General features: G+C 30.4%; 1 protein-coding gene across 2 annotated transcripts in view; it reads left to right on the forward strand.

Moving 5' to 3' along the window:
- SI (sucrase-isomaltase) overlaps positions 1-23,662 on the forward strand; it is a 71,002-nt gene that overhangs the window by 30,365 nt on the left and 16,975 nt on the right. The window contains exons 21-37 of one of the 2 annotated variants that reach the window (XM_087817916.1): positions 206-294; positions 2,114-2,163; positions 2,877-3,047; positions 5,016-5,171; positions 6,245-6,258; positions 6,971-7,160; positions 9,459-9,613; positions 11,542-11,710; positions 13,138-13,234; positions 13,336-13,448; positions 13,541-13,666; positions 15,183-15,311; positions 16,052-16,162; positions 17,874-17,936; positions 18,949-19,065; positions 20,495-20,582; positions 21,519-21,657. In XM_087817916.1, coding sequence (XP_087674042.1) covers positions 206-294; positions 2,114-2,163; positions 2,877-3,047; positions 5,016-5,171; positions 6,245-6,258; positions 6,971-7,160; positions 9,459-9,613; positions 11,542-11,710; positions 13,138-13,234; positions 13,336-13,448; positions 13,541-13,666; positions 15,183-15,311; positions 16,052-16,162; positions 17,874-17,936; positions 18,949-19,065; positions 20,495-20,582; positions 21,519-21,657 — 1,977 coding nt within the window. Of the gene's footprint in view, positions 1-205; positions 295-2,113; positions 2,164-2,876; positions 3,048-5,015; positions 5,172-6,244; positions 6,259-6,959; positions 7,161-9,458; positions 9,614-11,541; positions 11,711-13,137; positions 13,235-13,335; positions 13,449-13,540; positions 13,667-15,182; positions 15,312-16,051; positions 16,163-17,873; positions 17,937-18,948; positions 19,066-20,494; positions 20,583-21,518; positions 21,658-23,662 lie in introns of both variants that reach the window. The other variant, XM_016215719.2, reaches the window with a different exon arrangement.

The raw sequence follows: 23,662 nt of genomic DNA on the forward strand, positions 1-23,662 counted from the left end.
TTATTAATTTCATTTATTTTCTGAGGTTATAAATTATTTTATCATTGAAAAATTATTAATAAGCATAGACATGAATTTTATTAATATGGCCTCATATGTAGGAGGAATTCCTACAAATCATTAGTTTGAAATAGACTTATTTATAGAAACTTTTACTATTATAAATTTATTTTTAATTATATATGATTATAAACTTACTTAACAGCCGAAAGAACCCTCTAGGACTTATAGTTGCATTAGATGAACAGAACAGAGCAAAAGGAGACTTTTTCTGGGATGATGGAGAAACTAAAGGTAAGTCTCAAGTAGGATATGCTTTTAAATGTTTATTCTAATGATGGAAAATTTTGACTTTATTAATATAAAGTTGCAACCACTTCAAAACTGTCACAAGTTTTAATTTTTAATTCCTGTTTTTAATCTATTTGAGGGTCTAGGTTACTTTATGAAATTTAACATTGCTATTTAAATTATATTTTTAATTACAATATTTAGTTTTGTCTATTGGGTCACTATAAAAGTATTTGACAAGTGTAGAGAATTTATTAGATTATTATTCTTTGCTTTTTGTTGTTTGTTTATTTTTGTTTAAAATATTACAGATGTCCCTTTTTCTCCACAATGACCCATTATACCCCGTCCCCTCCCACTCCCCAGTCCCTCTCCCCACCATTGTCCATGTCCTTGGGTTGTGCATATATGCATATAAATTCTTTGGTTACTCTCTCCCCCTCAGCCTACCCACCCTCTTCCATCTCCCTGACATTCGTCAGTCTCATCTATGCTTCCATGTCATTGAATCTATTCTGTTCATCAGTTTATTAAGTTCTTTAGATTCCAAGTATAAACAAGATCATGTGATGTTTGTCTTTGCCTGGCTTATTTCACTTAGCATAATATTCTCCAGGTCCACCCATACTGTTCCAAAGGGTACGAGATCCTTCTTTTTTATAGCTGCGTAGTATTCCATGGTGTAAATGTCCCACAGCTTTTTTTATCCACTCATCTACTGATGGGCACTTGGGCTGTTTCCAGATCTTAGCTATTATTGTAAATTGCAATGCTACAAACATAGGGGTACATATATTCTTTCTGATTAGTGTTTCAGGATTCTTAAGATATATTCCTAGAAGTGGGATCACTGAGATTATTATTCTTAATTAAATAGTTAAATTCATACATGTATAAAGCACATCAAATTTTCAACTGTCTTACATGATTGCAACGGTTAAATATAAAATTTTATTACTGTAAAAATAAAGAAAAAATACATTTAAAACTTTAGTTAATGTCAAATTATTTGATAAGAATGTTACCAGTAAATGGTTCACAATTTATTTCAATTATTAAGTGTCTTTAATTTTATTTCCTGATCCCAAACTTGAGAATTCAGTAAACCAAGAGAATAAATAGCCAGTTCTTGCAAATATCTAATTATAACAATAGTAAATTTATCAGTTTGGCTATAATTACTCTATTCCAATTACCCTCATAAGTCTGTCAAATATTTGTGTTCCATTTCTTTTTTTTTTTTTTAAATATATCTTTATTGATTTCAGAGAGAGGAAAGGAGGGAGAGAGAGATAGAAACATCAATGATGAGAGAGTCATTGACCGGCTGCAGCCCGCAACCCGGGCATGTGCCCTGACCAGGAATCGAACCTCGATCGCCTGGATCCTAGGTCGATGCTCAACCGCTGAGCCACGCCTGGCCAGGCTGTGTTCCATTTCTTTTAGTAGAGGGCTCGTAGGTATGTTTTTAACATACGTGTATACAAAATATTTAGTTTAGTTTCTATTTTTTAATTATTTTATTTTGTTAATCTTCACCAGAGGATATTTTGATTCTAGAAGGAGTGGAAGGGAGAGAGGGATTGGGAGAGAGAGTGGAAAGAGAGAAACATCAATGTGAGGGAGCCACATCAATTGGTTGCCTCCCACATACACCTCAGCCAGGGAATGGAGCCTTCAGCTGTTGTTTGTGGGCCAGCGCTCTAACCGTGAACCACATAGGCCAGGGCCAAAATTCTTAAGTGTTGTATAATTGTAAAAGTAGAGCAGAAAATTTAACATTACAATTTTATATGATAACTTTATTTTTTTTCCATTTCAGATACCATAGAAAAGGGCAACTACATTTTGTACTCGTTTTCCGTTTCTAATGTAAGCATTCTCTTTGGACACATAGTTAAATATATACCTTTTTTGACGTCTGGGTTATGCCTTTATTATGGATTTTTTTGAAATATATTTACATTTACTTCCAGATTTCAATACAAAGAAATGAAATAAATTATTAAATAAATCATTAAATTATAAACTTAGCTTACATTTTTTTATATTGAAATGTAATAGATGAGTTTATATGATGAACTGATGAACAGAAATTTTTAGACTTCTGAAAGTATTATGTCTGTTTTAAGAAACATGCCCTAGGAAAGTAATCTCAACTAATATGAATATGTTTTAATATATCAGCCCCAGGAATAGTTGTTGTGGAGTTGAGGTGAGGGTGAAAAATCTATGGACAAGGTTACAGTTGAATAATTAATAGCAATGTTTCTTGTAGATGTTGGGTTTCTTTATATACCCCCCCCGCCAAAGCTAAGTTATTTTTCAACATTAGGTTGGGAATGAAAAAAGATACATATGAGTTGCATCATGAGTAATTTAGGTAATCTTTGATAATAAATGTTATGGCATGTGTACAAAAAATTGAAAAGAAGTTACTGATGGGTATATTTACATATTCTACTTAGATGTGGAGAGCTGGTGGGAATCGAAGGATAGATGATTTGTTCTCTTCCTGTTTCACAACTGCATTGTATATCCAGAGACCTTCAATTTAATATATAATACTATATACCTTTTTGCAGAACAAGTTAGATATCCACTGCACACATTCATCATACCAAGATGGAACCCTTCTAGCGTTTGAGACTATTAAAGTCCTTGGGCTCACAGACAGCGTTACGGAAGTTACAGTGATGGAAAACAATCAACCAGTGCAAACCCACAGCAATTTCACTTATAATGCTTCCAACAAGGTAAATACAGTCTTTCAAAATATTTTAGTTGTCATATACTCTCATATTTAACATTACATAACCATTTAGGCTCTTAGTTTTGTGATTATTTTTTTTCATGACACATATATTTTTTCTTCTTATTTTGCTGCCAGTATTCCATTTTAGGTCATTCCAGTTTATATTTAGATATCAATATTAAGGAGGCTCCTTACTACTTCTTCCTATTTAATTTTATCTTCGATAGCACTTATTACACCTTCCTAGTATTTTCTTATACCATTCTCTTACTTTGAATTCTAAATTACATCTGTTGCATACAACATTCTAAATATTTTAGCTTGTCATTTAAGACTCTAAGGTACTGATTTAAGCCATATCTTTAATTATTCTTCCTGCCCCTTCTTTCATGAATTTTCATTGTCCTCAATATACTTTGTAAATTTTCTTCAAATTTTTTGTTTATATCCCCCCCTTCTAGTACAAGACTTGTCTTGTAATTTTTGTTTCTTTGAACAGGTGTACCAAAGAGGAAAAAGAAGTCACAAATTGGGCTTGAATTCTAGCCCTGTAGTCTGTGCATTTAAACATAATAAATTAATCTCTCATGATCTCAGACTCCTCATTTATAAAATGTAATATTTAAATCATAATGTTGCTTTGGGTAATAAATTCTTGTACTTAAATGTTAAACATAATAATTTAAAACATGGAAGTGATTTCTATTGGTATTTACTTTTCCACCATTTATATAATACTAAATTATTAGTAATATCAGTTTATATAAATTCTAAATTATTTTAGATATAGAATCTTTTTAAAGTTTTTTTTTTTTTTTTGGTCTAACTCTTAAGTCTTCTGGCCCAAAGTTTTTCACTTAGGAATTTTTATAAAAATAAGTATTAGTAATTATTTTTTATTTAGTAAATATACTATAATTTATGTATTCCTAAGACTATAGGAATTAATATAAATTAAATAATACAGGTTTATTGAGAACTTTATGACTCTAACCAAGATTATAAAGAGCACACAATACAACTTATTTTGATTTTTGCAATCTTAATTTATATGTGTCTATTTTTATGTTTATGTAAAGATTTGAAAAGACACTAGTAGATACACTTTCCTAGTTCTGTTATACTTAGACTAATTTTTACATGAATTTTCATTCCTGAATCGACAATTATTAAAATAAACTCATATTAAAAACTAAGCTATGCAGATGAAACTCTGGGATAAATTTTGCCAGTGTTATTCCCAAGGTATATAAACAATAACCAAACATAACTTTGCAATTTTTCAATAATATAAATAATTGTGTGTTAGTATATGTATATTTATATCTCTATATTTGTGTGTGTGTGTATATACATATATAAAACTATCCCCTCATTATTTTTTCTTTTTTGCATAATACCATGTTATCATCCCTTCCTTTAACTTGTTCCTCAAATATTTTAAACAATGGATAAAATTTGGAACAAAATTAAAGAAATAAATATTTTTCTCCTCTAACTCTAGGAGCTTCCATATCAACAAAAGTGATCAACTTTTTCTTCCTTGAGGGACCTAACATTTATTTCATACCTAGTATGCCACAGGCATTATGCTAGGTGCTTTAAATTTCACATATTCATTCTATATAGCAACCCCTTTTGGTAGGAGTCACTATCCCCTTTTAAAGTGAGAGGACATTGAAGACAGACAATATTCCCCAAGACTTATGAGTACTAAATGACATAACTGAGAATTGAACTTATGTCTGGATTTAAAGATAACACTTTACATTAGTATCTCTAATTCTCATAGCTTTCCTGTTTTGAGCTACTAGCCATTTCAGTGGCATGAGCTAATATAACAGTATTATATTAAAACTATTTATGACTTGATTTGAAGAATTGCTGTGGTTGCTGCATTTTATGTTAAGTACTTTTAAATTGTCCAATGGTCAGAAATATTCGTTAATGTTTTCTTTTGTCTTCAAAGAGTCTCCTAATTTACAATCTCAAGTTTAACCTTGGAAAAAACTTTACCGTTCAATGGACTCAACATTTCTCAGAAAATGAAAGATTTAATTGTTACCCAGATGTAGAACCTGCAACCGAGGAGAGCTGCAAACAACGTGGCTGTCTATGGCAAACGGTAATGAGAATTTTATTTATGATTAATGGTATGGCTTTCACATAAGCATTTCAATGTAATTTTTACATATTATAATTTCCATTCTATAGCATATAAACTAAATTCACCTAGGTAAGCATTTGAAATTAGGAATTCTGATAGAAAATTTCTCTTTATCTTAATTTTCCTGTCCTGGCTTAGTAAACGCCAGAGTAAATGGAAGTGTAAGTTGCTTTTCAGGCACTTTATATACTGTAACTTTATTTAATAAAGTTGTAGTGTATTTGCTGACTATACCTCAAAATCATACTGTCTTCACCTAATTTCACATTCATACTTAATGCTGGCTTCAGATAGCATGAATTCTGAAGAGTCCTATTGCTTTGATGTCACTGGAACCTCAGATTTAAAAATCTCAGGAATGATGTTCATGTGTGGAGAGGGGTAGGGCTGTGTATTAAAAAATAAAACCTATTCAAAGATACATTTTAACTTTAATTAACTTGGTATAACTTGGATAAACCAAGTTTTTAAACAATTATCTGTTGAATACTAAGCCTGTAGGTTTTTATACTGTTTCTATAAATTATGCAGCAAGATTATTTTCATCCTAATGACAAACAGCAATGTTGATGAACTAACAACAAGAAAGATAAATAAGAACGCTTATAGAATAATAAAGGAGAAGTGGTACGGGGCAAAAAGATAGCTATTTATGAGAGAGACATGTGCAGACTACAGTTTTCTAAAGTCAGTCATATTTATGATTCTATTGAATTTCAGTTTTATGCAGTTAAAATAAGTTCTGTAGTATTCCTATCAGTTAAGGATTGCTTGAAGCTGAGAATATCAGAGAGCTGAATCTGATTTTGTTAAAAAAACAGGATTTTTTTAAACTTATTTTTTTTACAAATAAGAATCCCAAGCCAAATATGCTGAACTCTCAGTGTCATCAGTGTCCCATATTTCTCATTTGTTTTTCATCCTCAAGGTTATATTGTAGCTTCCACCATTACATATGCATTCCAAGTCCAGAAGGTGTAAGGACAAAGAGCATACTAATTAATTTGCTTATACCATTTTCTTTTAAGGAGGTTTTAGGGGTCATGTACAACCTCTTCAAAAGAGAATTGAAAATGTAGGGCATATTGCTTCTCTCAACAGTGTAATAAACTTAACGAGAGAGTTTGGAGAATGGATTGTGGTAAAGCAACTAGTCCTTAAAGCCACAGTTTTAATTGTTTTTCTTAGATCCTATCATCAGCCCCTATGTAAACCAATTAGCTCTGATCTTTAGCCACACTTTCTATTTCAAATACTGGTCAAGATGTAATTGACCAATGTAAGGAACACTCATGAAATAAAGAATAATATAGTTTCTTTATAAGAAGAAGAAAAGAATTTTAAGCTCATGCCCTTTTGAGGGTTGTTGTAGAGACATTTTACACACAAAAGGCAATAGTCAATATGAAGAGTTAGAACATGCATGGATCAAAATTTATGAGTAATATACTTAATTTTTCAAAGACTACACAGTCATTTTGTTTTCTGAGTTGAAAATAAAAATTTGATCCTACTGTTCTACTGGTCTATCTTTAGAGTCAAAATACAAATGTTTCATATAACATTTTAGTACATAGTATCTTGGGTTGCATAATAGATATTTTATGTTTTGACTGTAATTTCATTTTATATTAAACAATAAAATCTGTAAGTCAAATGTGATTAAACATGTCTACCTTATTTTTCTAAGAGTAAAATATTACAACGCTTACAATTTCTGTCAATAAACATATATTGCATTTTTAGACTACATCCAGCGCACCTCAGTGTTTCTTTCCTAAAAGTGACTCACCTTATTTAGTCACTTCAACTGAGTATTCATCAATGGGTGTAACCGCCGACCTCAAGCTGAATACTGCAAACGTTCGAATAAAGCTGCCTTCTGAACCCATCTCAACTCTTCGTGTGGAAGTGAAATATCACAAAAATGACATGCTGCAATTCAAGGTATGTTGGGTGTAAATAACAGCAGTGCATGACTCATCTGTCAAGACGTAAGATTTTGAATACATTCATGCTTGAGTTTTTAATGTAATATTAAGGATTATTAATTGAATTGATGACATTTTTTCTACAAAGCTTATAGCTAGGTGCACAATAAATAAAGCTTCTCATTTCTGCTAATTTTGTGGATAATTAAATATACAGTAGTAATTTTAAAAAGATATTATAGATAAATCACTTAGAATACATTATGTTGCTAATTAAAATAAACAAAACAAACAGGATGCTTACTATTTCCATTATTTTTACATAGTTATCTAAATTTTCTGACCAATGCATTAAGACATATAAATAAAAAACAACAATTTCTTTCAAAAGTTACACTTAGCATTTTTTTTTTACTTAAGACCTCCAAAAGAAGAAAACAAACAACTATTACAAATTATAAGATCAGCAAAATGACTAGATATAATATATATCTCCAAAAAATGTTTTACTGTACACTGTCATTCACCATTTAGACATTGAAATGGTGGCAGATCCCATCAGCAAAATCAAATGAAAAGAACAATCATATAAATAATAAAAATATTTAAAAAGAATAGGAGTGAATTGACTGTCTATAAGAAAAATAACTATTAAAAAGTGTTGATAGAGATAAGTACTAAGAAATCCTGAATAAGACTAAATTTTTTAAAAGTTAACTAAATTTTTATCAATTGATGCTTTTAAATAATTTCCACAGGCATCTCAATGGAATATTTTGGGGGACTTAATAAAATAACCTTTACATTTATCTGGAAAAGTAAATGTATGACAATGATAATAGTTAAAATTTATTTAAAAAATAGATAAAACTTACAAAATTAAAACAATAGAATTGCAGTGAGAATTACCTTAACAGTTTATAAAAAAGGGATGGCATGAAAAATATATGTATAAATAGCATATAAAGATATATAAGATTATACACACACACACACACACACACACATACACACACACACACATATGTATATAGTAAATCAAACATAAGCCCAGGAAAAAAAACACGCCTGCATAGTTATCTTGTATCTGGCTAGTAAAGGTCTTTCAAACCATAGATATAAAGGCATGCATCTCATAGATAAAATTCTATGTATTTACTATGTAATAATTACATTTCAACATTAATAAACACTATAAACAATTAGAATAAAAACAAAAAATGGAAAAATATTTGACACCTAGATCATAAAAGGTAAGCAATTTCAACTTATACAAACAATAAAAATATTATAAAGATCTTATAAGCAAACATATAACAAGAAGAACTAATAATTGGAAATAAAAATATTAAAATACACTTATTAACAATCAGAAGAATAAAAGACAAATTCAAAGAATGGGAAACCTAAGTGTTAAATAATCATGTAGAAAAAGGTTGATCTTCATCAAGGAAATAAAGGACAATTTAGAAAACAAACACTCTTAGTGTTACATGAAACAGTTTTAGAGCATGCATTTCGGTGAGAATATTAATTAGTACACTAATTCTGGAAAACAGTTTACAAATAGATATCAAGAACCCCACAAATATTAGTATACTCTGGCCTAATACTTAACTTCATAGAAATGTGCTGAGGAAATAAACTTGAATAAACATAAATTTACATTAATATATAGGATCACACATATGACAGAAATATTGAAACAACTTCTGTGTCTAAACAGAAGTGGTAAATAATTTTGTATATACATATAAGAGACTATTTAGCTCTAAAAGTTGATTTTGATGATTTCTCATATAGAAAAGTGAATTACAAAATATTTAAAAAAGGTAAAATAGGTAATTTGATCTCATTATTTATTCATGTATGTATATGGGATTTAATATATATATGGTGTCTCAAAAATATGTGTACACTCTTTAACAGCTGATAGCTGCAGATTCTATTACACTTTGAAAATGAAATGTATTTTAATAAACACTTCCTTTATAGTATGTATACATTTATTTTTGGAGACACCCTGTATATATATGTGTGTGTGTGTGTATATATATATGTGTGTGTATATATATGTGTGTATATATATACACACACACACATAGGAAAATAAAGGACAATTTAGAAAACAAAATATATACATATATATATACACACACACACACACATATATGACATGGATACAGAATTAAGAATTATACAAACAAGAATTCTATATACTCTTATTTGAACCTTATTTAAATTATTTAATATTTGCATGATATGTCAGCAAACTAGAGCAAAACATTTCTATTTTTATTATTATCTGCAATAGATTTATGATCCAAAAAATAAGAGATATGAAGTTCCAGTACCATTAAACATTCCAACCACGCCAACAAGTACTTATGAAAATAGACTTTATGATGTTGAAATCAAGGAAAATCCTTTTGGCATCCAGATTCGACGGAGAAGCACAGGAAGAATTATGTAAGTGATTGAATTATTTGATTTTAGCTTAGGAGGGAAAAAGTAAGATGATTATTTTCACTACCTTTACCGTGCTAGATTATCATCACACTAAAAATGGTTTTGGTTGTATTAAATAACCTGACTTATTTTAACATTTTTAACTTAAACTATCAGAACATCATAGGACTATAATTAAGGATTTTCTAAAATTTCATTTACACTTTGAATGTGATTGATTTTATTATTAAATATTAAACTTATTTTTCAAATCAAGTTAAAAACCAAACCAAGACTCCTCTTGAAAAGCATGGTGAGTTTTGGCAAAATAAGTAATTGGAAATGTATTAAGTAAATATTTTATTGGAACTGTTGAAATCAGTTTATTGGCCCTGGAATTTGATGGAGTTAATAAGATTTTTGCCAAGCATTAATGAAAGGAAATTAAGATAAATGCATCTAGATATTTTTAATACATAATGAATAAATTTAAGGAAAAAATTTATTTTTTGTGAAATTCTTTACAAACTATAGTATATTAAAAGATATGCTATGTAATTTAAATTTGCCACGCTGTCCTTCAGATGTTGTTCAGATGTTTTCATGTATTGTCAGAATAGATACAAATAATGAAGAAAAGTATGTCTGTATTTTTTTTAAAATTTTGTTATGAGAATATTTTTGTTCCAGAGGATAACAAGCTAAGTCATTTTGTAAAAAATTCCTGGTGTAAAGGTATACTTATTTTTATTTGAGAATATTCTTTAGTAAACACTGCATATTCTTTAGTAAATACTTTTTCATAATAATTAATATAAAAGCTTAAATGTGACTCACATTCTTTGTAATACTTACATTTTCTTACACTGCCAACTTTAATTTTCCTCTTCCTTTATGTTCTTTCAAATGATGAGAAAAACAACACATTCTCTGTAATGCTTTTCTTATGGACTTTTTTAAACACTAATTTTTATAAATATAAAAATTAAGAAAATTATTGGGATTATTAAATAAGGGAGAATTTTATTTTATTATTTATTTTTATTTTTATTTTTTTTAAAAATATATCTTTATTGATTTCAGAAAGAGGAAAGGAAAGGGAGAGAGAGAGATAGAAACAGCAATGATGAGAGAGTCATTGATGGAGCCCGCAACCCAGGCATGTGCCCTGACCGGGAATCAAACCCTGATCGCCTGGATCCCAGGTCAACGCTCAACCGCTGAGCCACGCCCGGCAGGGCATAAATACGGAGAATTTTAAATTAAAATGTCCATTATGACTTATAGTTGTTGTTTTTTAATGTTGATTTCTTTTTATTCCATATGTAGAAAAATATTTACTCTGATTTTCTCAAGGGAATAGGAAAGTAGATGACTTTCGATTTCTCAGACATATGTTACTTCCAGATCATATATTATTTATAACTTCATATACATTTTATTTTTATTTATTTATTATTTATTATTATTATTTTTAAATATATCTTTATTGATTTCAGAGACAGGTAGGGAGAGGGAGAGACAGAGATAGAAACATCAATGATGAGAGAGTCATTGATCCAGCCCGCAACCCGGGCATGTGTCCTGACCGGGAATCGAACCCCAATCTCCTGGATCCTAGGTCGACGCTCAACCGCTGAGCCGTGCCCGGCTGGGCTACATTTTATTTTTAAAAGCAATATATGTCTAAACACAAACATATATAATTATATTAATCATATTATGGCTCACTATTAATAATGGTGAATATGCAAAATATAGGTATTCTTTAACTTAGCCAAAAAATATATATTTTTGAATTATTATCTATATCCATTTGGTATCTGGTTACAATAAGGTATATAGAGAAAATATTGATTTTCGGCTCACCCAAGGCAGAATCACCGCTGTTATTTGTGATACTACTTTATAAATGCTTACAGAAATATAATTGTTTTCTTTTGTTTCAGCTGGGATTCTCACCTACCTGGGTTTACTTTTAATGACCAGTTCATTCAAATATCTACTCGCCTGCCATCAGAATATATATATGGTTTTGGGGAAGTGGAACACAGGTCATTTAAGCGAGATCTAAACTGGCACACTTGGGGAATGTTCACAAGAGACCAACCCCCTGGTGTAAGTATCAACTTTTAACTATCTCATGAGGCAACTAAGACCATGATTAGGATCCCAGCCACTTCTAAGTAGGCTTGTACTTTGGTACTGAAGTAATGACAAAGGGCCTGGGGATCCCCAGAGCTGCTACAGTGATTTTCTGAAAAACAAACAAAAAATTCACCATTAATTACTGGCAAAAATAGAAGATTGGATAACATTGAGTACAGGGAGAAGTGAGGTAGTGACCCAATTCACGATCCTCTCAACTTCATAGAAAGAGCATTCAGATTTAGTATTCCCTGCCAAATCCATGTATACTCTCAGTTTGTAACTGAGATAGTAACTGACTAGGGTTCTCTTTAATTTTGTTTTTTTTTTACTTCTTAGATAATGATTTGATGCCAACTTTTTCCTTTATGGCACACAGCTGCAGTTGTGCATTTTTATGAGTCTGTCCTGCTAGTTACATCTTTAAAAAATGTTTTTGTAAGCTAATGTCACTTTTCCCAATATTTCAACTTATTAATTAAATATACTTTATAAATATTTAATGCACTGCACAATTAATATCAACTATAATTATTCTAGACATATCATGAAAAAATATATTTGAATAAAAATACTAGCTTATTTCCATTTGCCACATGTGATGCTTACTTAAAGGTGTTCAAACAACTTTTTTTGTATCACACTATTTCAAACTCAGGTTATGAAGGAGGTTTTTAATTTATACCTACTTGAAAATATATATTTTAACAAAGTTTACTTCTTTAAAACCTTTCAACATTAGCATTATTAGGTTAATATACTCTTTATTCTCAATATATAAATTTTCTTTCACATGCTCATCAATTACTGGGATTCCCTGTGGGCCAAAGATGTCAATTTATTTGGGGATCATCATCTTACAAGTTTTGTGACTCTTGTCAAGTCATTTCATGACCCTCAGTATAGGTTTTTTTATTCTAAAAATAAAAAGATCTAGCCAAAAATGAGATTAAATGTTTTATAATTATAAACTATTATGTTTTCATTTTAAATATAAAATATATAAACTTAGGCAATTATATTAATTACTTAAGAGGTTGAGTGCTCTAATCATTGTATGAAATTATATTATTGAAAAAGAAGTGCACATTTCTAGAATAAACTAACATATGTAATCTGTAGGAAGAAAACCAATTACTCTAATACCAATGGGTTTTTACATAAGTTTTGAAGCAGTTTTGTGGGTGTTACACATTTGTATACTATTTGCATGGTCCAAAGCAATAACAGTTCTAATAATGAAAGAAATTAATTTCTAAGGGAAATGCTGTTAATTCAGTTTGTGTGTGCAAGGAAGTAACATTTAAATTTCTAGTTTCAATCTTATAATGAATTTAAATATTACACTGACAAACTTTATATGGATTTTCACCTGATTTTTTTTTTTTTTTTTAAAGTATAAACTAAATTCCTATGGATTTCATCCCTATTACATGGCTTTGGAAGATGAGGACCATGCTCATGGAGTTCTCTTACTTAACAGCAATGCAATGGGTAAAACAATCATTTTTAAAATTTATCATGCTTTATGTGACTCTTTAATAAATAATATTTAATGCATAGATAAAAAATATAATCATATTTTGAATTTCCAGATGTTACATTTCAGCCAACTCCTGCTCTAACTTACCGCATAATCGGAGGAATCTTGGATTTTTATATGTTTTTGGGCCCAACTCCAGAAGTTGCAACAAAGCAATACCATGAAGTATGACTAAATTTAGTTTTAGAAAAAAACATAAATTTCTCTTTATCATATAAGTCATTTTCTTAGTTCATAACTAATTTTTGTTTTTAAAGGTAATTGGCCTACCAGTCATGCCACCTTATTGGGCTTTGGGATTCCAATTATGTCGTTATGGGTATAAAAATACTTCAGATGTTCAGCAAGTATATGAAGATATGAGGAGTGCTCAGATACCCTATGTATGTATACAAACTTTTAAAACTGTGTTAAATATGTATTCTATAAAATCAGAATAAAATAAACACATACTTTAGAATTATTTTAAGCATTTGGCAATAATCAAGGCATAGTTTTTAATAGCACCTAATGAATTGGATATAAAATTTTTATAAAATGTCTTTATTAGGTTGATAAAGGAAAATGAATAATACCATTTCTTTTTCTACTTTCTCTCCAATTCCATTTCCCAAAGTTGTACTAAACAAGTCACTGTGCATTTGCATTTCTCATATAAACATTGAGTCAAATAGATTGCCAGACACATATTCTCTTTAGATGAGAGGAAAGATCCACAGAATTTTTTCATAAACCGATGTGACAACTTAAAGGGAAGGAACTGAAGGTGAAACAGAGTGCTTTTTGCCCTGGAATAGATGATACTCACAATGTTAGAATACAGAATTAGAGGGCTGGCAGAGCGTCCTTTCCCTCAGTGTTTGAAAAGATAATAATCAGATATAATCAGCCCCTTTGATTTTATTTTTTAGCGATATTAGGGAATCCTAGAGCTCTTCTTGGTAACACTTAAGCATGGAAATCTAGAGTGGTTGGTGTGTATAAGAACTCATTCTAAGAATAATGAAAGAATGTCATTATAACACATGAATACATATAGTCGAATTCAACATGTGGTTCCTGAATATATTATTATGAGGATATTAACTGTATAGTGGATGATATAGAAATATGCAGGTGGAATTTTTTTCTAGAATGAATTTTTTTATGCAAGTTTTCCATTTTTTATAAAATGGGCTGTCCACTATATTAGCCATATTTTATAGCATCTAGAAGAAAATTAAACTACTGTCCATTAATAGAAAACAATTAACAATTTTTTACTTAGGCCTGATTTAAAATTTTCATGATAACATTAAAATATTTATTAGTTTAGACATATCTGTAAATACCTGTTTGTAAGCAATGTTTTGCTTATATTAGCTTGGGCTATTATTCTGAAAATGACTTTGGTGATAAAAAATGAAAATCTTACAATAATTAATGGATTTACTAATTCTTTTTTCTTCCTCTTTGGCAATATTAGAAGTATTTGAAATTACTCTATATTTGCTTTATGTTTCCAGAAATAGAGCAACACCTATTTCTGTATGTACTATACAAAATTCCAAATTGCCATTTAACATAATTTTATAGCCTTTACTCTTGTGTCTCCCTGTGTCCTCTAGGAATTATATGATAAAAGATGCTGATTTGAAAGAATTTTGACTCTTAAATCAAAATTAGTAAATGAACTGTTAACAAACTAGAACATTTATATGAACTTGTTCTTGGAATATTTTGCTTCTTTACATGTTACATTCATTTCTTGAGTATTGCATGACCTGATTAATTCTCTTTAGGATCAAGTAATGTGGCAATGAAACTTTTATATTGCTAATACTTTCATAATTATAATAAAATGTGATGCACTCATTCTTGTGATTCTTGCTCCACTACCACAATTCTCATATTTTTCAGGATGTTCAATACACAGACATTGATTACATGGAAAGGCAACTAGACTTCACAATTGGTAAAGAATTCCAAGATCTTCCTCAGTTTGTTGACAAAATAAGAAATGAAGGAATGAAATACATTATTATCCTGGTCTGTATTTATATTTTATACTTTACCTGAGTCTTATTATCTTGGTTTTATTAAGATTTCTCTCCTAGATTGAGGGATACAGGGAGGTGTTTCAAAATAGGAATTATATAACTTTGGATTCTACTCCCATACCTAAAACTTTCTTCCTTTTACACTTTGTTTGATTTACATGGGCTCCTACCAGAATACCTTTATACTTGGTATATCTTTAGAGATCTAAGACTAAAGCTGGGAGGCAAAGGCAAGCTGGTTTTTAGTAATCACCCGTGTTGTAAACTGGCCTCAATTTATAGAAGCCATCACAAAGTGATGATGGATTTTCTATTCTTATACAATTCCCAAATCATTCTCTAGGACTGCTTTTTATGTTTCTCATGTTTGAAAATTTGCCTTCAATTTAGTGATTCAGTGGGGAGAATATTTTATCAATATCTCACAAGAAACAAGCTACACAGCCAGAAATCCCACTGGAAAAATAAAAACAAACAAAAAACTCTAGCAGTCTTGCTTGAAATCATAAGCTAATATATTTTCAAAGTTCTTTAAAAAATTGTAAAGAAATTTAGAAGACAGTGTAGCTAGAACAAAGTTTTTACCATCAGTGCATTTCTCTGACCATGTCTCTGAGAGCAAAATATAATGATAATGTCGTAATGGAAAATTCCAGTGTTTCATAACAACCACCAAGAGGCTATAGTTATATTCCATAGTAATCTGGTTTGTATTTCATTTCAATTTAGGATCCAGCAATTTCAGGAAATGAAACGAAGCCTTACCCTGCATTTGATAGAGGACAGGAGAAAGATGTCTTTATCAAATGGCCTAATACCAGTGATATCTGTTGGGCAAAGGTACTGAATTAACCTTGAAATAAAATACATAAAAAAAGCTTTTTGATTGAAAGTTTCTATTGAATTAAAATACTGTTAAAAACATATTCAGGGAAAGATCTATATTATGTGGAATGTAATGATTTAATAGCTAATAAAGAAAATAATGTATACTCTCTTGAATTTCATCCAAATTATTAGAAACAGAGAAAGAAGCCATACAAGTTGTGTGTCCAATACTATTTGTTTCATCTTTAAAATGTCTTTCCGGTATTTCTTGGTATATCCTGATTCATTATAAAATTACTATTAGTAACATGGTAATTCATTATTCATACTGCAAGAGTCATTGAAATGTGTACACTTCTCTCAAAAAGCTATCACTAACAAAATAAACAATGTTTTTTAAGAGCTATACTCATATTCCTGACTTGAACAAGGAATATAATTTACTATATTGCATTTAAACAATAATATTCAGACCTGGGTATCTCAATATATTTTAGAAAATATCCTGATTTGGCTTACATATAAAAGAGAGAAGAAAAACATATTTACTAGTAATTACTAGAATGAAAAAAAAAAATTCCATGGTGAGAGAGAGAATTAAATGCATTGTGGGATCCTTTTTGGATCTTTGACCACAAATAAGATCAGTGATAAAAGTGGTGAAATTCAAAGGGGCCTGTAGATTAGCTAATAGTAATTTATTAATATTAACTTCTTTGTTTTGATAATTGTGCAGTAGTTATATAAATATGTTAACATTAGGGGAAACAGGGTGAAGGGTATAGAAAGATTCTAGGTATAATCTTTGCAGCTTTTCTATAAGTTTGAAAGTAATTTCAAAGTTAAAATAAAATAGAAAAAATACCTATGATAAACTTAGTGAAAAATCTATTTTAAGAAACATGCAAGTATAGAATATGACATATTGGACATAAAAAGGGATTTTGTTCTTTCTACTTTGTTGTTATTACATATTTCTATACGTTTTCTTAGACTTCTACTCTCTAACCCTTTTCTCCACTATCAGTAACAAATCCTTTGTAGGTAATTACTCTGTTGGGGGTTATTTACATTTTTATATGGGACTTTCTAATTTCTACAACATAGAATCAAATTCCCAGATATTTAGCATGATTGAATTTGGGCTTGATTTTGTGTGTTTGTGGTTGGGGTGGAGGAGAACACTGGTAGGAAGGAGGCAGGGGCAGGGGTGGCTGTGGAGCTGGAGGGAAGGCAGAAGGGGATTTAGTACTAACTGAAAACCCAGGAAACATTTGCCTCACCATGTCACCAGTCAACTCAGATCTTCATTTCCTTTCAAATAAAAATATATTTATTGTTTTTATATTTTAATACCACAGTAATTATAGAAACAGTTTTAATATACTACATTAAATTAAATTTAGTATATGGTGTTCATATTCTTTCTTGACCAGACCTTTGGTTATGTGAATTGTTTTCAAAATCACTACCTACTACAAAGGTTAGCTTTTTATTTTTTATTTGCCATATTAAAGAAGAGGTTAATATGGCAAATGGTGATAGTTTGAAATAGCACATATACCAAAACAAAAACTGAAAAAAAGATAACTGAAATAATTACTGTTCTAGGCTCTTTAGTCTATTATATGCCTCTAAAACTCTGTTATAATTCATTTACAAAACAGTCATATTATACTGAAGTTATTTTAAACTGTTTTCCAATTTCTTCTTTTTTTGTTAGGTTTGGCCAGATTTACCTAATATAACAATAAATGGAAGTCTGACTGAAGATGAAGCTGTTAATGTAAGTTTTACATTCATTAACTAGATAACTAAAAGTAATTCAGCACATGAATTTAATGATCACTTTGACCATGCAGTTTAAATACTTTCCTTAAAAAAGTAGATGGCTTATTTTCTAATTCTTTATATCAAACCATATTTAAATAAAATTTATTTACTTTTCTTAATACCAATGTGTGTTAATCACTCTATTAAGAAATTTTATATATCTCGTTTAATGCAAGCAATAATTCCTTAATTTTTTATTATTACTTTATTGTGGTAAGAATACTTAACACGACATCTACCCTTTTAAATTTTTAAGTTCACAGTACAACATTCTTTACGCTAGGGAAAATGTTGTCCAGCAGATCACTAGACCTAATCTTGTATAACTGAGACTGTATGCCTATTGAAGAGCACACTTACTGCCAACACACTCACTCTGACTTTGGAATGTACATGGGTAGGCTGGCAAGTAGAGGATTTTCTTAGTAGAGAGAGGAGTAAATCACCTCTTCTCTGCTGGGGTGGGGAGGATTGGATGTGAGAAAGAAAAATAAATGGTTGGGGTAGTGCAGCGATACATTGGTTCTGGAAAAGCAGTAAACCAGGCAAACACATTTTTTTAAAAAGTCAGAAAAATAGGCCTAACCAAAGCACTTTCCTTCCTGACCATGCTCTGCAATGGTAAAGCTGCAGTAGAGGGCTCTAAAGATAGGGTGTAAAACTTCCCTATCACTCTAAGAAGCACTGAAAGTGTATTTCTGTATATTTTGAACTGTTTCTTTTCAACCTATAAAGGAGCCCAAAGGCTGTTCTTTTCTCTTTCCCTGTATGTCTCCGTATTTTAACTCCCCATTGCTGCTGGGTGCATGGAGGGAAATCATATACATTTATGTAATTGAAGTTGATATCAGGCTGCCTTCATTATTACTTGTCTACAATTTCTGGATCTGACAGATACATGTCTGACTTAGGCACACATGATCTTTTTGATTTTATATTTCTGGGCATACATTTTATTTTTACAGGTTACAAGAGCTCATGTAGCTTTTCCAGATTTCTTCAGGAATTCCACAGCAGAGTGGTGGGAACAGGAAATTATAGATTTCTACAATAACCAGATGAAGTTTGATGGCTTGTGGATTGTAAGTAAACTTTGAGTGATTTATATTCTAAGTCAGAGATTTTCAACAAAGCATGTCCCAGCAGGTACACTGGAGTGCCGCAAGAAATTTTAAAACGTGATACCTCACTATTTCATCAAGGGCACTGACCTCTTCTCCCTTAGATTGCCACATAAAAAAAATGACAACAGCCAACACAATAGCCAACTGGTGTGAATGAATCAAGATTATAATTCTAATAATGTTAACAAAATATTCTTTGTGGAAATTAGTTCATTCAGTTTTTTTCATAAAACTGTTATTCAAGGGACTGCTAAGATAGTTTACCAATTCAATTTATGTACATGAATGCTATTTTCTGAATATTCAAGTTGAATATTTTCACCTTGACCAAGGAACCAAAATAGCTTTATTTTCTAATTGTTCATAAGTGCTCATAAATATTTATTTTATTTTCATTCAGTGTAGGTATAAGTCTCACACTTTACTGTCTATGGTGTAACAAATCATAATCTGTTACAAATTAGGTGAATTTATTTCTCAAACAATCTCTTACTTTTAGGTGTAACTTTAAAATGTTTTAAAATAAGATTTGTAATAATATAATTTTAAGATAGCATAAGAAGTTTACCACAAGTAAATATTTAATACAGATTTTGTATAATACTTCTCTAGATTTTTGGAGGTGGCATTTCTTTGCTGATTTTGTAACAGGTTTACATTAATTTACTTAATTTTTTATTGAAGAAACCTTTTAAAAGGTGCTGTTATGTGCAAGACTTAAGGATATAAAATTGTATAAAGCATATTTTCTTAATTAATGGGAAATGCAGGTTTATTTCATGTATAAAGCTATGTACTATAAGTGATTCTATTAAAACTATCTCCAAGAATGACATATTGATCCAGGAAAGATAAACTTGTTTTCAGGTGGAGTAATCACCTTTAAATGTAGCTAATTTATATATTTAGATGATGATCCCTTTATATGCGGGCAGTAGGATCCTGAAATGTGTGCTCACATACTCTTTGAAATTTTTTGTATTTGTTATCTATATCTTATGGATTTAAAAACCACAAACCAATTTTAAAAAATCAATTAATACAAGCCTGACTCCAAGGCATGAGTGTTCAAGAGAGGACATTAGGAGAATATACACTATTATAATTTTACATTTAGAAAACAGAAAAAGCATTACTTTTATGTGTATTTTATATCTACAGAGAAAAATGGAACGTTTTATGTTTGTTGAAAGTAGGCAATGAATTATAAAAGATTTAAGAAACACTGAGCTAAACTAAAGTCTATAGTGTCACTAACATGTCTTATATATTTGCTTTTTAGAATAGTGAATGTTATTATTCAGATATGCTACTTTAACTTATTGGCCCTCTGAATTAGAATACATGTTCCAAATTTGTTTGTTTACTTTTCTTCTTTTTTAAAAAGGATATGAATGAACCATCAAGTTTTGTAAATGGAGCAACTACTTACCAATGCAGAAGTAAAGAGCTAAATTTCCCACCTTATATCCCAGGTACAGTATTGTCGCTTTCCCTTTGAGGCTATTGTTATTATTATTTATTTATTAGGTTTATATACCTTATGATGTAGGGAGCAGTGTTTACATTCCCAGTTCTCACTACCCGTCTACGCACTGGGCCGCACTTCAATCCATTGCCAATATTGTCTAATACTGTTTGGAGAAGAAGAGTAAAAAACAATGTTTTATCTACATGAACAAACTTATAATTTGTTTGAAATGGTTACTTTAATTTTATTAAGAATTTTCCCAGATTTGGAAATTCTCAATATTTTTTACCATAAAAAATAGAAAGGTTTTATAGAGATTTTTAAAAATGTTTCTTTACTAGGAAAAAATAATAAAATACTAACACTTCTTTGGTTGTCCAAGAAGTGGGAAGGGAAGGTGCAGTCCTCTTGTGCTTGTCCTCATGCTTTTATATGGGCAGCAGCTTCATAAACTGTTAATATGAAGTGATGGCAAAGCTCTGGGGAAAAACAAAATGCATTTTAAACTGAGAAAAAGTGGATCAAAAGATAGTGTTGGTTCTCATTCCCAGGGCTTACTATTACTAAATTGATTTTTCAAAATCTATTTAATCAGTATTTCTCATCTAAGTGAATAAAATATAATGGTCATTTAGGAGTACATTTATTTTTCTGGCTTTCTTAATTTATGTTAATTAGTAGCAACATTTTTGTTACTGAGGATAGTAAAATTCTTCACATACTTTTCAGTCACAATGTTAACCGTATCAATTACAATTATAGATTGTTTTTTACATTTGTCATAACATTGGCAGATGTACAAATGGTTAAAATAAAAAATGTTTAAAGCAAAAATGAATGGTTTTGGATAAAAGAATATATAGTAGCATTTTACACATTTTAATATAGGGTGCTTTATAATATATTAGTATTTTTTCATTGATTTTTTCTCTCTCTCTAGCACTCACAAAAAGAACTGAGGGATTACATTCCAGAACTATGTGTATGGAAACCGAGCAGCGACTTAGTGATGGATCGCCGGTTTCGCATTACAACGTTCACAATCTATATGGATGGTCGCAAATGAAACCTACTTATGAGTAAGCAGTGTTCATAATTATCCTTTCTGACTCTTTAATATCTTTTAGATACTAGATTTAATTTTACCTACTTTGAAAGTCCTTCTTTGCTGTCCTTATTTTGTAGCACTTTTCTTCCCAATGTTCTCTGTAACTTACTTGGTCCTTCATGATGCTTAGAATAATCGTTTTTCCTCTCCTGTTCTCTCTTTCTCTCCCTCTGTCTGTCTCTCATTTATATCATTGTTTTAAATTTTTACCCCATTTCCAAAACAATCTTGAATTATTTTGTTCCCCACCATGTACTCAGCTTGTAGTAGCAAAATACCTAACAAATAGTAGGTGTTCAATAAATAGTTTTGAATGAATAAACGAATAAATAATACATAATTTGATGCCACTAATTAAGACATTAAAGCTTAGCTAAATCTGTTATTTAAATTCATTATTAGCAAATTAGAGTATGTGTGAATGACCTTGAGCTTCTCAAACTTTAATATCCATATGAAACAAACTTTATGTGAGGCCAAAGATAATGGAACACAGATCATTCTTTTAGTATCAATTCTTTATGAGCACTGTCTAATAGAACTTTCTGCAGTGATAGAAATGTTCTATAATTTTGGGTTGTCTAATATGGTAGCTACTAACTATATTTCTTTTGAGCACTGTGCCTAGTGTGACTCAGGAATGGAATTTTAAATTTTATTTAATTTTAATAAATCTAGATTTATTAAAAAGCCCATGTGACTAGTGGCTACGGTATTGCAAAAGGCAGCTCTAGAACACTGGCTCTTAATTACACATTATAATCACCGAGAGATTTTTAGTTCTGGTTTAATTGGTCTGTAGTACAGCTTAAGAATCTGAATTTTTAAAAATTCCTCTAATGAGCATTGAGGGTTGAAAACCACTGCTCTAGTATATGACTGAAGTAGATAAAAGAATGAGAATCAGTTTGGATTAAAGAGTATGGGTGATATTTCCTCAGTGAGACATGCTTATCCTATCTCTAGCACCAAACTCTTTTCAACCTAGAATAGGTGAATTATTTAAGATATGATTACATGAATGAATGACCACAGATCTGTTAATCAAATCCAAATGTAGAGACACTAACATAGTATACAGACTAGGAAATGACAGTCTTAAGAGTAAACAAACTGGTCTTCAGCAATGCCTTTTATTGGGGAAAAACATCCCCCCCCCCCCCCCCAGTTAACCATACTGGAATATAATAATGGAGCACAATTATCCTCCGCTAACCTCACTTAACCATAAAATTATATGTATTAAAAAGAACAAGAATATTGAGAATTGACTCGCCTTGCTGGCAAAACATGCATTTTAAGATGAAAGTATGTAATTTAAGGGAAATTGAAAGAAAATATTTTTCTTCAGGGGGCAGGTGATTGAACTTCTGGAGCACATTACGGAATCTGCCATGATTTCTCACATTGTGAGATGCTTAGTAATGTAAATGAGTTGACTATTGTCCCACTACAACTATCAAGGTTGTACGAACAGAGTCAAGGAAAATGTAGGTCAGTTTCTAAATAGTTGGCATACAAAGGTATTCGGGAATGTTTAAGGCCATTTTAACTCTTAAAACACATTACAAGGAAGATATCGGTACTATCTTATGAAGAATAACCTTTACTATAAAGTCATTTATATTTCTTTAATAGACTTCATTTTGCCCTAGTCCATAACACTCTTCAGAAAGATTTCAATCATGTTTGTTATTTAAATTAAACAGATTGAAGTTCTAAATGTTGAGTTAAGAAATTTCTCGAGTTACTATTATAAGCCAACTACTGTATTAGATGTAAGAGGCACAAAAAGATTAACACAAAGTCCTTAACCTCAAGAATCTCAAGGGCTCGTGGAAGAAGCTCTATATATAAACAAATAGTACACACACTGTGGTCCATGCTATAACAAAGAAATAATTAGATACTGTTGATAATATGTTAGTGAGCTGTAAAGTCTGCCTAATTAGGTGTTTGAAGTATTTCCCTGAGAC

This window comes from Miniopterus natalensis, chromosome 6 (assembly GCF_054644295.1).
Source record: "Miniopterus natalensis isolate mMinNat1 chromosome 6, mMinNat1.hap1, whole genome shotgun sequence".
Taxonomy (NCBI): domain Eukaryota; kingdom Metazoa; phylum Chordata; class Mammalia; order Chiroptera; family Miniopteridae; genus Miniopterus; species Miniopterus natalensis.